At 36.8% G+C, this 13713-nt stretch overlaps 1 protein-coding gene across 1 annotated transcript; it reads left to right on the forward strand.

Annotated features, from left to right (window-relative positions):
* Nucleotides 1–6092: 6092 nt before the first annotated feature.
* On the forward strand, nucleotides 6093–6533 carry LOC130966187 (uncharacterized mitochondrial protein AtMg00810-like). The gene has a single exon (XM_057890962.1). The coding sequence runs from the start codon at nucleotides 6093–6095 to the stop codon at nucleotides 6531–6533; it is 441 nt and encodes a 146-aa protein (XP_057746945.1).
* The last annotated feature ends 7180 nt before the right edge of the window (nucleotides 6534–13713 follow it).

Raw genomic sequence — 13713 nt, forward strand, 5'->3', positions numbered from 1 at the left:
ATGAACAGAACTGGCGACGGAGGAACAGAGCTACACGACGGAGGTAAGAGGCGAGCCCGACGACTATGCTTCCACTGCTAAGAGTCTGAGACGTTAGCTGAGTGAGGGACTGACTGAGCTTCGAAGCTCCAACCGGTGACGGCGTCAAAAGCAGTCTGGCGGCTGAACGAAAGGGAGGGATTGAGCTCGCCAGTGTTGAGAGGAACGGCCAGCTCGAAGGTGATGAGAGGGACGAGAGAGGGATTATGTGCTGCACTGTTGGAGAGTTGGAAGGAGTTAGGGTTGGTAGGGTTGGGGTGTTTTACTTAATGCTAAACGGTTGCGTTTTGGCATTTTTGGGCAAAATAAGAAAACCGGCCAGATTCTGGTTCGGTCCAACCGATCGGTTCTTGGCCGGTTCAACAATTTGAAAACGATTTTGATTATGGCAGTTTTTTATGTTAAACTAAACCGTAAAAATCACCGGTTCATGGTTAAACCGATCAGACTGGCCGGTCCAGTTCGATTTTCAGAACCATGCCTAAAGTGAACTTTTGAAGCTTAGCTTAGGGTAACTTCTCTTTTGCTTGATTGACATTGGGCTTGGTTTAGAGTTCAACTTGCATTCAGCTGCATTGTGATCACTTTGTTTCATTAGTTTGGGCTGCAACAACTTTAGGCATTCACACTTAAATCAATTCATCAAAAATCACTTGAGTTTTTAACCCAACTTAATCATGTTTGTCATCATCAATGTGTTATTTATTTTTTTAACTCAACAGGACATTAACAAAAAAATATTTTAAAATAATTTCAAAATTATATATATATATATATATATATATATTGTCTCATTTTTCTATTATGTTAGCAAAAAATTATATCAAAATTTGATCTTTAAAATTTATTTTAAAAATATATATTTAACTATTAAACACTTGTTATTTTTTAATATATTTTGAGGGTATTTTATCATCAACAAATTTTAATGGTGACACAAATATTTACAACTATAATATAATTAAAGTTCTGTATACTTTATTGAATTTATTGAGCAAGTATGGAAGGAGACACATGAAAAAATTATTTCATGGTAACATGTTACATTTCCTTGTTGAAATGTGTGACTTCACCAATTAAGTTGATCATTATAACGTAAAAGAGAAAAGATTTTGACACCAAAAGAATAAATTTGATGGATCAATTAAGAAACCGAATGAAAACGAAGATATCTTTGAGGAGAAATTATTATCATGGAGACAGATTTAGAGTGGCTGAGCTAAAGGAGGAATTGTATGCAGTAAGGCAAAGTGATTTGTCCGTGACTGCCTATTTCATGAAGCTGAAGCCACTTTGGGAAGAGTTAGATAGCTTTCAACCGATTTCACTATGCAATTGTGGAGAGAAATGCTCGTGTGGTCTTGGAGTAGTGAGAAGATATAGAGCTGAAGGAAATTTTGTTAGGTTTTTAAGGGGATTGAGTGAACAATTTATTGGAGTAAAAGTTTTAGATCATACTAATGAACCCTCTCTCAGACATTGATTCAAGTTTTTCACTACTTACTCATCAAGAAAGGCAATTAATTGGAGATGATAGTGAGTCAAGGTTTTGATGAGCGCAACATACGCCAAAACTCAAGACAACAACAAAAGCCCTGAAACAAACACTGGCAGAGGAGATAATACCTATAGTATGGGGGAGAGGAAAAGGAAATACTCATGGTGGAAGAGGACAAGGTAGAGGAAGAGTGATCTGCAATCACTGTGGTAAGAACGGTCACATAGTAGATGTTATGTTTGCTTTCGCAAACATGGTCTAGCACCACATTTGAAGGAAAGATATGGTGATGATGCTACAATCAACTATGCAGCCACTGATGAGAATCATGATGAAACCAGTGTAGAGCAAAGGCAGAAAGATAAGGAACTAGCTTTGGAGTTCACTCAAGAGCAGAAGCTCGCTTTACTCTTATTAGAGAATCATTAGAATCAATTTAGATCAATTAGTATCGTTTATATTTATATAGCATATCTGTATATTAATTGTAGGATTCTATGCTTTTATTAATTTGATTCTTCTAGCACCTATATATACCCCTTGTATATTGTATTTTTTATCACACTGAATAATACACAAAACACTTTCTTCAGCTTGGTCTTTTGTTTCTAACATGGTATCGGAGCTATGGTATCCTTCTTGAGAATGATAAGTTGATTTTCTTCTGGTGAAATCACCGTACTTTCATACTTTTCTTCCGTGCCATTTTTTTTCTCTCTCTTTTGTCAATGCTTTAATGCTTTTCTTACATCACCGATTACCTCACCCACTACTTACTTATTCTCATGGAGAAACCATATGTTTTTCATCACTTTTCGATAGTTTGTAATCTCTTCACAGTTTTTCACTTTTCAGCAGTTTTCCGGCAGTTCGCCATCATTTTAGTAGTTTTTCTGCAGTTGGCCACTCTTGTAGCAATTCTGTCTGCGTTCTCTTCCGGCAGTTCTGTCTGTGTTTCCTTCCGACAATTTCGTCTGCGCTTCATTCTGGCAGTTCCATCTGTGTTTTCTTGTGGCAGTTCCGTCTGCATTTCCTTGTGGTAGTTTCATCTGCGCTTCCTTTTGGCAGTTCCATTTGTGCTTCCTTCCGGCATTTCTGTCTGCGCTTCCCTCCGATAGTTCTGTTTGCACTTTCTTCAGACAGTTCCGTTTGCACTCGTTCTATCAGTTTAGGCATGTTTTTTATTTAGTTGTTTCAAATAAGTTTCAAACTCAAGAGCTTAGGTTGTTTTTTTTCAATAACAATTGGTTTCTAGCCTCTTGTGTTTTGTCTCCTCTGGCAGTACTTTGTCCTCTTTTTTCGACTCTTTATTGACGCTTTGGTTCGTCACCACCACTACTCCCGCCTTCGTCTCGCTGTGAAATTTTCAACGCCACTAGAATCACCGCTGGAAGCCGTTGGATGCGCCGCCCAAAGTTCCCTACCCGATTGAAGTGCTCCTCCTTCCAACGTCGTTCGATCTGCGTCCAGATCGAAGGCTTAGCGCACGGACCTGCACTCGACCCTGCTGCCCGACCCGACCCGTGTGCCCCTTCTTTCCTCGTCAGCGTTGACGCGCTCTTCTTCTCCATTCATGCGGCGCCACGTGTCCTATCCTCATGACATGGCATTTGACGTAGTGCTGACGTGGCATCTGACGTGGCAACTAGTGGGACCATCTCTAAGGTTTTTTGGGACCCTCTCTAAGGTTTTTTGGTAAGCTCTTTCTGATTTTACCATCCGTTTTCTTGTTCTCTGCTCCGAATTTACAGTTTTCACTCCTCTCTCTGATCTTCGTCTCTACTATTATGGATACTTTAGATATTTTGGCTACCAGAGACAGAAAGGGTAAATTCTGTCGAAACTGTAACTGTTCTGGGCACTTCTTCTCAGACTGTCCTTTTGTTGAATGTCACAAATGTCAACAGAAAGGTCACATTAGCTATAATTGTCTATAAGTATTCTGCCATTACTGCAAGCTCTCAGGAAATTTTATTACTGCCTGTCCTACTCGCCCACCACGTCCTGGTCACCTCGAGCATCATTCTCATCCCAACTTCTCCAAGAATGCATCTGCTTCTGCTATCTCTGCTACTGAAGCTACCACATCTGCTCCTCTCAACCTGTCTTCTGTCTCTCTCTCTCTCTTTAATATTGCATCTCTTCTTAAGCATCTTCTCTCGCTTTCAGGTAATACTCCTGCTGCTTTTTCGACTTCTCCAGGTAATTCTAAATGGTATTTTGACTCGGGTTGCTTTAATCACATGTCTCCGTTGCGTGATTTTTCTCGTCTCTGTCTACCACTACAAATGCACCTTCTATTAATACTGCTAATGGTTCCCTCTTGCACACAACACACAATGGTTCTATCTCCCAGTCGACTCTTAATCTTCCTGATACCTATTATATTCCCAACCTTAACTTTAATCTTTATTTCTGTTGGACAACTTGTTGATCTGAATTTTGATGTCACTTTTTCCATGTTTGGTTGTCGTGTACAGGATCGCCAGATGGGATAAATCATCGGAACTGGACGTAAGGTCAGAAGGTTATTTGTACTCGAGAATTTTCATATTCCTTTTGTGCCAAATCTCTGTGCTACTTCTTCTCCGTCTACCCTTTACTTATGGCATCAACGTCTTACCCACAACTCTTTAGAAAAATTGCGTCCTCTTGTATCTCAGGGTGTATTGGGTCTGGTTCCTATTAAGTCTTTTGATTGCATTTCTTGTCAAACTTCCAAACATCCTGCTTCATCGTTTCACAATAATTCCTCTCTTGCTTGTTCTCCTTTTGATCTTATCCACTCTGATGTTTGGGGCCCCACTCCCATCGCTTCTATGGGAGGAGCTCAATACTTTATCATTTTTATTGATGATTATTCACGCTTTACTTGGGTTTATTGATGACTAATCGCCATGAGTTACCTCAGATCTATATTAACTTTGCCAAGTTTTCCAAAGTCATTAAGGTTTTTCGACGCGATAATGCTATAAAACACCGTGATTCTAAACTTTTAGCCTTTCTAGCAGAACATGGTACTTTGTCTGAGTTTTCTTGTCCTGGTACTTCTCAACAAAATGGCTGAGTTGAACGTAAACATCGTCACATTCTTGACTCTGTTCGTGCAATGCTTCTTTCTTCTTCGTGTCCTGAGTGCACTTGGGGTGAAGCTGTTCTTACTGCTGTTCATGTTATCAATAGACTTCCTTCTTCTGTTCTTGGTAATGTTACTCTCTTTGAGCATCTTTATCATACCTCTCCAGATTACAGTTCTCTTTGAGTTTTCGGTTGTGTTTGTTTTGTTCTTCTTTAGCTTCATCAGCATAGTAAACTCGAACCTCGTGCTCACATGTGTTGTTTTCTTGGTTATGGCACTGAACACAAGGGTTATCATTGTTGGGATCCTCTCTCTAAACGTATTCATATATCTAGTCATGTTGTCTTCTGGGAGCATCACATGTTTTCTTGTTTTTCCTCCTTTGAGTCTATTCCTCCCACCCAGTCACCTTTCTTCACTAACCCCAATGTTGACATTTTTTCTAGTGATGATTCTATAGGTTCTATCTCGGGTCATCCTTTACAGCCTCCTACTCTTCTGCCTTCTCCATCTCCCAATGATTCCAGACCGGACGGCGATGCCGTTCCTACCGTCATGCCTAATCCTCCCACTCGTTCTTCTAGGGTAAGGAATCTACCTCTTCATCTTATTGATTATCATTAGTTTTCTACTATTCTTCATCAACATGAACCTAAGTTATTCAGAGAAGCCTCCACAAATCCAAATTGGCAACAAGCAATGTAGGAAGAAATACAGGCACTTGAAAAAGCACACACTTGGGATTTGGTTGATCTTCCTTCTAATCAGGAAGTTGTGGGCAGTAGATGGGTATACAATATCAAAACTCGCTCTGATCGCTCTATTGACTGTTATAAGACATGCTTGGTTGCTCAAGGTTGTACGCAAGAGTATGGTATAGACTATGAAGAGACTTTTGCTTTTGTTGCTCGTCTCACATCTGTTAGAGCTCTTCTTGCCATTGCCGCGGTCAAAAAATGGTCTCTCAGTCAGATGGATGTGAAGAATGTATTTCTTAATGGAGATTTGAAAAAGAAGCTCTATATGAAACCATCTCCAGGTTATCCTTATCCTTCTAACAAAGTCTGTCTTCTTCGCAAGGCACTTTATGGTCTTAAGCAAGCTCCTCGTGAATGGTTTGACAAGTTCAGCACCACCATCTACAATCTCGATTTCACTTGCAATCCTCATGAGAATGCACTTTTTATTCGTAAAAGTGTACATGGAGTTGTTCTTCTGCTTTTGTATGTTGATGACATGATCATTACTGGAGATGATGTTGATGGTATCTTTGATCTCAAAGCCTCACTTCACCGTACCTTTGAGATGAAAGATCTTGGTTCTCTCAGCTATTTTCTTAGTCTCGAGGTCATCTCCACAGATGATGGCATCTATCTCTCTCAGCCTAAGTATGCTTCAGATCTTCTTGCTCGCGCTGGAATTACAGATAGTCGCATTGAGTCTACTCCACTTGAGCCTAATGTTTGATTTACCCCTATGGATAGCACTGTTTTGGATAATCTGACTCTCTATCGACAGTTAGTTAGAGGTCTCGTCTACTTGACTGTCACCCGACCAGACATTGCCTATCCAGTTCATGTACTTAGCCAGTTCTTGTCAGCTCCTCGTACTACTCACTATGCAGCAGTTCTTCGCATTCTTCGCTACATCAAAGGCACTCTATTTCATGGTCTTTATTTTTTTGCCCATTCCTCTTTGTCCCTTCAGGCATACTCCGATGCTGATTGGGCTGGTGATCCTACTGATCATCGTTCTACTACTGGTTACTATTTGTTTCTTGGCAACGCTCTCATTTCTTGGCGTGCTAAAAAGCAAACGTTCACTGCCCGCTCAAGCACAGAAGTTGAGTACCGTGCTCTCGCTGACACCACTACTGAGGTTATCTCGATTCGTTGGCTTCTCGAAGATTGTCCATAATGATGTGTTTCATGAACGCACCAAACACATTGAGATTGATTGTCACTTTGTTCAGCAATGTATCCTTATTGATGCTGTTCGTCTCATTGCTGTTGAAACACTGGATCAGATTACTGATATCTTCACGAAAACTCATCACCCAACTTGTTTTTGAATTTTGTTATCCAAACTCAAGATGGTATCCTTAGCTAAATGGTACTTACACTACATATTATTATTACTATTATGATTTGGCTAATTAATACTAGCAAGAAGCATCATCCATTACGACAAAGAAGTTGTAACTAACTTATCTCATAGGTATATAGTTTGTTATTATTATTTTGGCAAAAAAGAAAAAGTAACAAAGCGCTATTTTGTCCTTTTCTCTTTTAGTTTTTTAGTTAGTAATTTGATTGTTTGTGTTTTCATGTTCATAAACTGCAGGTGTCATCACAGGTTCTGTTACGGCTGTGGAGTTAGCTACGAACCCCAACCTAACATGATCCACCAACAATGCTTGTGCCCATTAAATAGAAATGCATATGATTAAGACTTGGTGATTTTAGAATTGGGAAAAAAACAAACAATGAGTGGCATAGTGTAATTTGGTTTAAGGTAGTGAACATTCAAATTTACTAGTTCATATTTTTATATTAATTAGAAGCATAGTTGATCTTTTGTCGTTGATTTTTTTTTTCCATTTTCAATCTAGAGTATTGTTGTTCATTTTATTTCTTTTATTATGTGCGTTATTAATTGGTTCCTTTAATAATTACTATTTAATCTTTTATCTGGGATACTTCTTAATAGAAAATTAAAGGCATTTTAATAACTTTTTTTCGAGAGGATTTGTGTATGTAATTTTCTCCTACCAATTTATTCCATCGATAGGTTGGGTTGTCATTAATAATTTAGGGTTCGTTTGGAAACACCAAAAAGTTACTTTTTTCAACTTTTGACTTATAGAAAGTTACGTTAATGTGTTTGGTACAATTTTTTAGATAAACTTTTAACTTTTCAAAAAGTTATTTAAAAGCTTTTGAAAAAGTTAAAAAACATGACTTCTCCTATTTTCAAAAGCTATTTTATCACTCTTATTTAATGCACAACTTTAAAATAATGACTTTTATAATAACTATCCAAACTCAAAATAACTTATTTAAAAGTTATTATTAATAAAAGTCTTTATATTTTAAGCTCCTTTTTCAAAAGAACTTATTTAAAAAGTTTAGCCAAACTGGCCCTTAATAAGGCATGATATGTTTAGGGTAAATACGATTTTGGTGGTTTAGTTTGAAAATTAAAATTATCTCTAATTTTTATTTTTTGTTTAAAATTGTCTTTAATATTTTGTTTAGTATTAAAATTATTCTCAACGTTCTGTTTAGTATTAAAATCATCTTTTTAAACAAATTAATTTTTTAAATGACAAAAATATTTTCTTTCTCTCTTCTCACCACCATCATCATCTACTCTTCACACCGTTATTATTACCACCACCCCTAAACCCTAAACCCTAAACCCTAAACATTCGTTTCTCTCTTCTCACCACCACTATTTCACTTGTAACGATCCAATTTCTAACACGTTATAATCGTACTAAAAATAAGGTGTTACTAACCTGTTTTCTTTTATTATATATTTAATATTACTCCTTTACGACATTAACACGTTTTTAGTTTTATCGAATGAAAACTAGTAAATTTTATTAATAACTGTTCAACAAAGACTTCCAATCATTAATAACCACATAATTACCAATAATACATTATATTAAAAACTATTTTATTAAAAATTATTTATTAAAAATTCTTTTAATAATCAAAGTTAATATTGATTTTTTGTAATTATTATTATCATTTGAGATTGGATTAATTAAGATTATTATATAATTTTGCTATAATAAGATTTAACTAATTTTATGATAACTAGAATTTAAATTAATTAGAATTTTCATATAATTTTTATTATAACAGAATATTTTAAGAAAGGATAAAATTATTATTATTATTATTATTATTATTATTATTATTATTATTATTATTATTATTATTATTATTATTATTATCCTCTTTGATTAAAATAAAATTTATTTAATATTATTATTTAGTCCAAAATTTGCCGGTATAAGTAAATATCGGTACTCTTCGGTAAACTTAGCTTTTCTAATGCTTTATCGTATATCTTTTATAAATATATTATTAATGTCATTTATATTAGTAATTCATATATATATTTATCCCTATATATATAATTACTTGTGTTTTAATATATCCAGCTTTTATAGTTACCCATTATTTAAGATATTTATAACTTGAATCGCTGACTCAGCAGCTTAAACAAGTGACACGTCGCTTTAATGACACCTGCCCCTTTATTAATCCCATCACATCATCATCTTCCTTTCTTTTCTTTTCTTTTCTTTTCAACGGAACCAAGACAAAAAAGGGAGGGAGCCGTGAGTGAGAGAGAACGAGAAGCCATGGAAGCCATAACCTTCGGCATTCGATTTCTTGAGTTCTATAATTCTAATAAAAAATCTAATCTGATTAAAGTGTTCATATCTTCCTCCTCTTCACGTTGATATCATTTTTGTTAAGAAAAAATCAATGGTGAAGCTGTAATGACCCAATTTTTAGTATGTTTAGATCATATTGAAAATTGAATGCTACCAACTTGTCTTCCTAATTATTATCTATTATTTATTATATGAGCCTGACTCGTTGTTAAAAGCGTAGTTATTTAGCGAGGTATTTTTTTTGAAAACGTTTGGACTAATAAATGGAATCATTCACAATCAATTTGCAAATAATAACAGATACAACAGTTATAAACAACCACACTTATATAAATATAAAAAAGTTAACAATATTCATTTATCTCGCATTTATTAGAGTAAAGATCTTTATTTAGAACACCCCTAGATATAGCTAGATAATAACCTTATACATATATATACATACAACATCTTAGACCCTGACCTGTTCAAGAAGTCCATAAGCAAGCGCCCAGGCTAGCCTAGACTCTATACTCACTTAGTCCCTCTAAACTACTAAAGTATGGAAAAATACGTTCTAGGTCTTCAAAACTCAAGTCAGGTGGAACGTCATCAGCGAACTACGGAAGGGTACTCATGCTTCCATCTGAAGGGAGAGAGAAGGGGTAAGAACTGGGGAGTTCTTAGTAAGGTCGGGGTTATTAGTTAAGTTCATTAATTCTCTGTTGTTTAGCAGACAAATAGCAGAATACAAAGAAACAGTAAACAGAAGATACCGATAAATAAAGAAATTAAGAAATCAGAAAGCAGAACACAACAAAGAATACAAGAAAATAAAACACAGACACAAAGAATAGAATAGAAACAAAGAAATCACACATTCATACAACAATCATAACAGAAGAAATGCACAACCAAGTATGATGCATGTCTGTCCTATGCAGGCCATGAGCTCACATGTCGGTTTACACCCTGCAGCCTGACATTACCTAGGAACTAGTCCAAGATATGGCTTTATATCTGTAGGTAAACTTCGGCCTACAGAAATAGCACTCCTGTAAGTGAACTTCGACTTACAGGAATAGTCTAACCACAACACAACAACTTTTTGTAGGTGAACTTCGGCCTACAGAGATAGCACCCTTGTAAGTGAACTTCGGCTTTAAGTGTGCTTGTTTATAACTGTTGTATCTGTTATTATTTACGAATTGATTGTGAATGATTCCGTTTATTAGTCCAAACGTTTTCAAAAAAAAAAAAATACCTCACTAAATAACTACACTTTTAACAACGAGTCAGGCTCATATGATAAATAATAGATAATAATCAGAAAGACAAGTTGGTAGCGCTCAGTTTTTGGTATGATCTAGACATGCTGAAAATTGGGTCATTACAGAAGTCGCTGCCTTTTCATGCATGGTTCGGCCGAAGGTGATGTTGGTGGAGTAGCCAATTTTTGACGTTTTCTTCTTCAATTTCATGTTCAGAAACTTTTCCTAGAGCTTTGGTTGTTGTGATTGCCATACAAAGGTAGAGTTTAGTAATTTTATAATAATTAAATATGTTTTTGATGTGTGATTGTTGACTAAATTATTGTCGCTAGAAATTGAATGCTTTTTTGTTTGAATTTCAATGAAATATTGTTGATTTAGTTCTTTATGTTCGATTTTGATGAGGCTGCTGATGCCAGGGTATCTAGGCCAGTTTCACTGACCTTTTCTTTACTGTTTTAGTGTAGTTTCATGCAATTTCTTAGGAAATAAGCAAGTTTTAGGTAAAAGAACACTTACATCTTGATTTAGACAAATATTGTGAATTTTACATTATTTCATGAGAATTATGCAAGGAATGAATGTCAGATTGGATAATGCATGATTTCATGACTTGGATTAGAGCTTTGATGCACTTTATTTGTGTAATTTCAGGACAAAGGAAGCAAGGAAGAGCCACGTTAGCATCCACGTTAACGTAGGTACTAACGTGGAATAGGGATAAGCCTACAGCATTAATGAGAAAAGTGGACACCAGTAACGCCCTCGAAGCCATCATGAGCCACGTTAATTGCCATGTTAACTACATTAACGTGGTAGTTAACGTGGAGACAAAAAAGACTCCAAAGTTAGTGGTAATTGTGATCACCACTAACGCTCCAAGATGTGGCAATGAACCACGTTAAGAGCCACGTTAACTAAGTTAACGTAGACTCTAACATGGAAGAGAGGAACAATGCCAACGTTAGTGACACTCACCTTTGTCACTAACGTTGGATCAAGCTTGCATTTCCCACGTTAGTGGTCACGTTGAGACCACTAACGTGAAAGTTAACGTGGAGTGAAATTGATGAGCCAACGTTAGTGACACTCACCTTTGTCACTAACGTTGGGATGACATTCATAACCACGTTAAGAGCCACATTAACTTAGTTAACGTGAGCTCTAACGTGAAAACTAGGGGCACAAGACAACGTTATTAGGAAAGGTGAGTCCCAATAACGCTTGCGAAGATGAGACATAACCACGTTAAGAGCCACATTAACTTAGTTAACGTGAGCTCTAACGTAGGGGCTAGGGGCACAATGCAACGTTATTGGGAAAGGTGAGTCCCAATAACGCTTGCGAAGGTTTGTAAGGCAACGTTAGTGGCCACGTTAGTGCCACTAACGTTGGAGTTAACGTGGGCCATGTGGTGGGAACGTTAGTGAGAAAAGTGATTGCCACTAACGTTCTCGAACCCACAATGTACTCAGCGTTAACGCCATTAACGCCCCAAGCAAAAAGTCCATGACTACATCACTTTCTCTCTGCAACTAAAGCTGAGCACACTGAAGATTCCAAACTGCTTCAACTTAAGATCAAAGGCCCATATCCAAGACTTGCAGAATTGACTAGAAGACCAAGAAGAGTAGTATATATAGGAGTAGTTTTGAACTAGAGAAGAGATTGGCACATTGGAGAAAATTACACTCTGTATATTTTAATTTTCTGCAACTTCTAGAGTTAGAATGTATCTTTCTTCTTCTTCATTTCCATTTTCCAGAGCTATGAACAACTAAACCCCTTTCATTGGGTTAGGGAGCTCTGTTGTAATTTGATAGATCAATCATAGTTTTCATTATTCTTCTTCTTTCTTTTCTCTTGATCTTACTAGAAAGCTTTCGATCTTCATCTAATTGGATTGTTATCTTGGGAAAGAAACTCTCCATAATTGGATCTCCTCTGAGCCTTGGAAAAGGGATGAGGAGATCATGCTAGAAATTCTTTCTCATGTTGGACCAAATTGGGGTTTGGATGGGTATTGTGACATTTAACCTTACCAACACTTTGATTTGGAAATACATGTGGTATAATCAGTGACCATACCTCATCTCTTCTCATGAGTAATTAAATCAAGAAATTGGGAAATTGTTCAAGTTTAGAGAGATTGGATTGCCAAGGAATTGGGATTCAATCACTTAAGATTGCCAAGGAGATCAATGAATGCATTGATTGAGGAAGAGATGAAAATGAACTTGATCCGGAGAATACAATACCTCCTGAACCCAATAATTCTCCCATTTCTGATCTTACCCATTCTCATTACTTTCCGTCATTTACTTTCATGCTAATCACCCTAATATCCCATTTAAGATTCTGCACTTTATTTTCTGTCATTTACTTTCCCACCATTTAATTTTCTGCAATTCTATATCCACTTTCTACTCAGCTCAACTAGAGCATTCTTCCAATTAAAATTGCTTGACCAATCAATCCCTGTGGGATTCGACCTCACTCTATTGTGAGTTTTTACTTGACGATAATTCGGTATACTTGCCGAAGGAGATTTGTTGAGAGACAAATTCCCATGCATCAAGTTTATGGCGCCGTTGCCGGGGATTGATTTTGAGTCAACAATGATTAAGTTGGAAGATCACTAGATTGAGCATTTTTTTCTTTTGTTCATTTTGTTTAGCTGTTTACTTTCAGTTACTTCTTCCCTTTCCTTATCTTCCCTTTTATTTTCCCGCATTATTTACAATTCTATTCACTAACCCACTAACTGTTTGACAATTTGCACCACTCACACTAACAACCACTTTAACCATTATAATTTCTACAATTTCTTTCTTGCTGTGAGCTGTGCTGGTTGCATGACAGGGAGAAGAGGGGAGACCTCAATATCCTTTAATTCCGAACCTGAGAGAACCCTCTTTAGAAAAAGGAGGGAAGCAAGAGGCAAAAGAGTTGTTGGAGCAGAGGAAGAGGAGGAATTCTTTGAAACAATCATGGAGGATAACCATGAAGAAGAAGCTCATAACCATGCCAGAGATGGCCATGTGAATCATGCTGAGCCAGGAAGAAGGGTTCTAGGATCTTACATCAACCCAGACCTAGGCAACTGTGGAAGCAGCATCCAAAAGCCAACCATACATACTAACAACTTTGAGCTAAAACCCCAGCTCATCACCCTTGTTCAGAACAACTGTTTATTCGAAGGAAGTGCCAAAGAAGACCCAAATCAACATTTAACTACCTTCCTAAGAATATGTGACACGTGAAGTCCAATGGCGTCCACCCAGATGTTTACAGATTGCTCTTGTTCCCCTTTTCACTCAGGGACAAGGCGTCTAAATGGTTGGAGTCTTTCCCAAAGGAGAGTTTGACAGCCTGGGAAGATGTAGTGAATAAATTCTTGGCAAGATTTTACCCTCCTCAAAGGATCAAC

Source organism: Arachis stenosperma, chromosome 3 (assembly GCF_014773155.1).
Source record: "Arachis stenosperma cultivar V10309 chromosome 3, arast.V10309.gnm1.PFL2, whole genome shotgun sequence".
Lineage (NCBI taxonomy): Eukaryota > Viridiplantae > Streptophyta > Magnoliopsida > Fabales > Fabaceae > Arachis > Arachis stenosperma.

Bases quoted from the DNA above. Each gene is read 5' to 3' on its own strand.
- LOC130966187 (XM_057890962.1), top strand. From the start codon at position 6,093: ATGGATAGCACTGTTTTGGATAATCTGACTCTCTATCGACAGTTAGTT.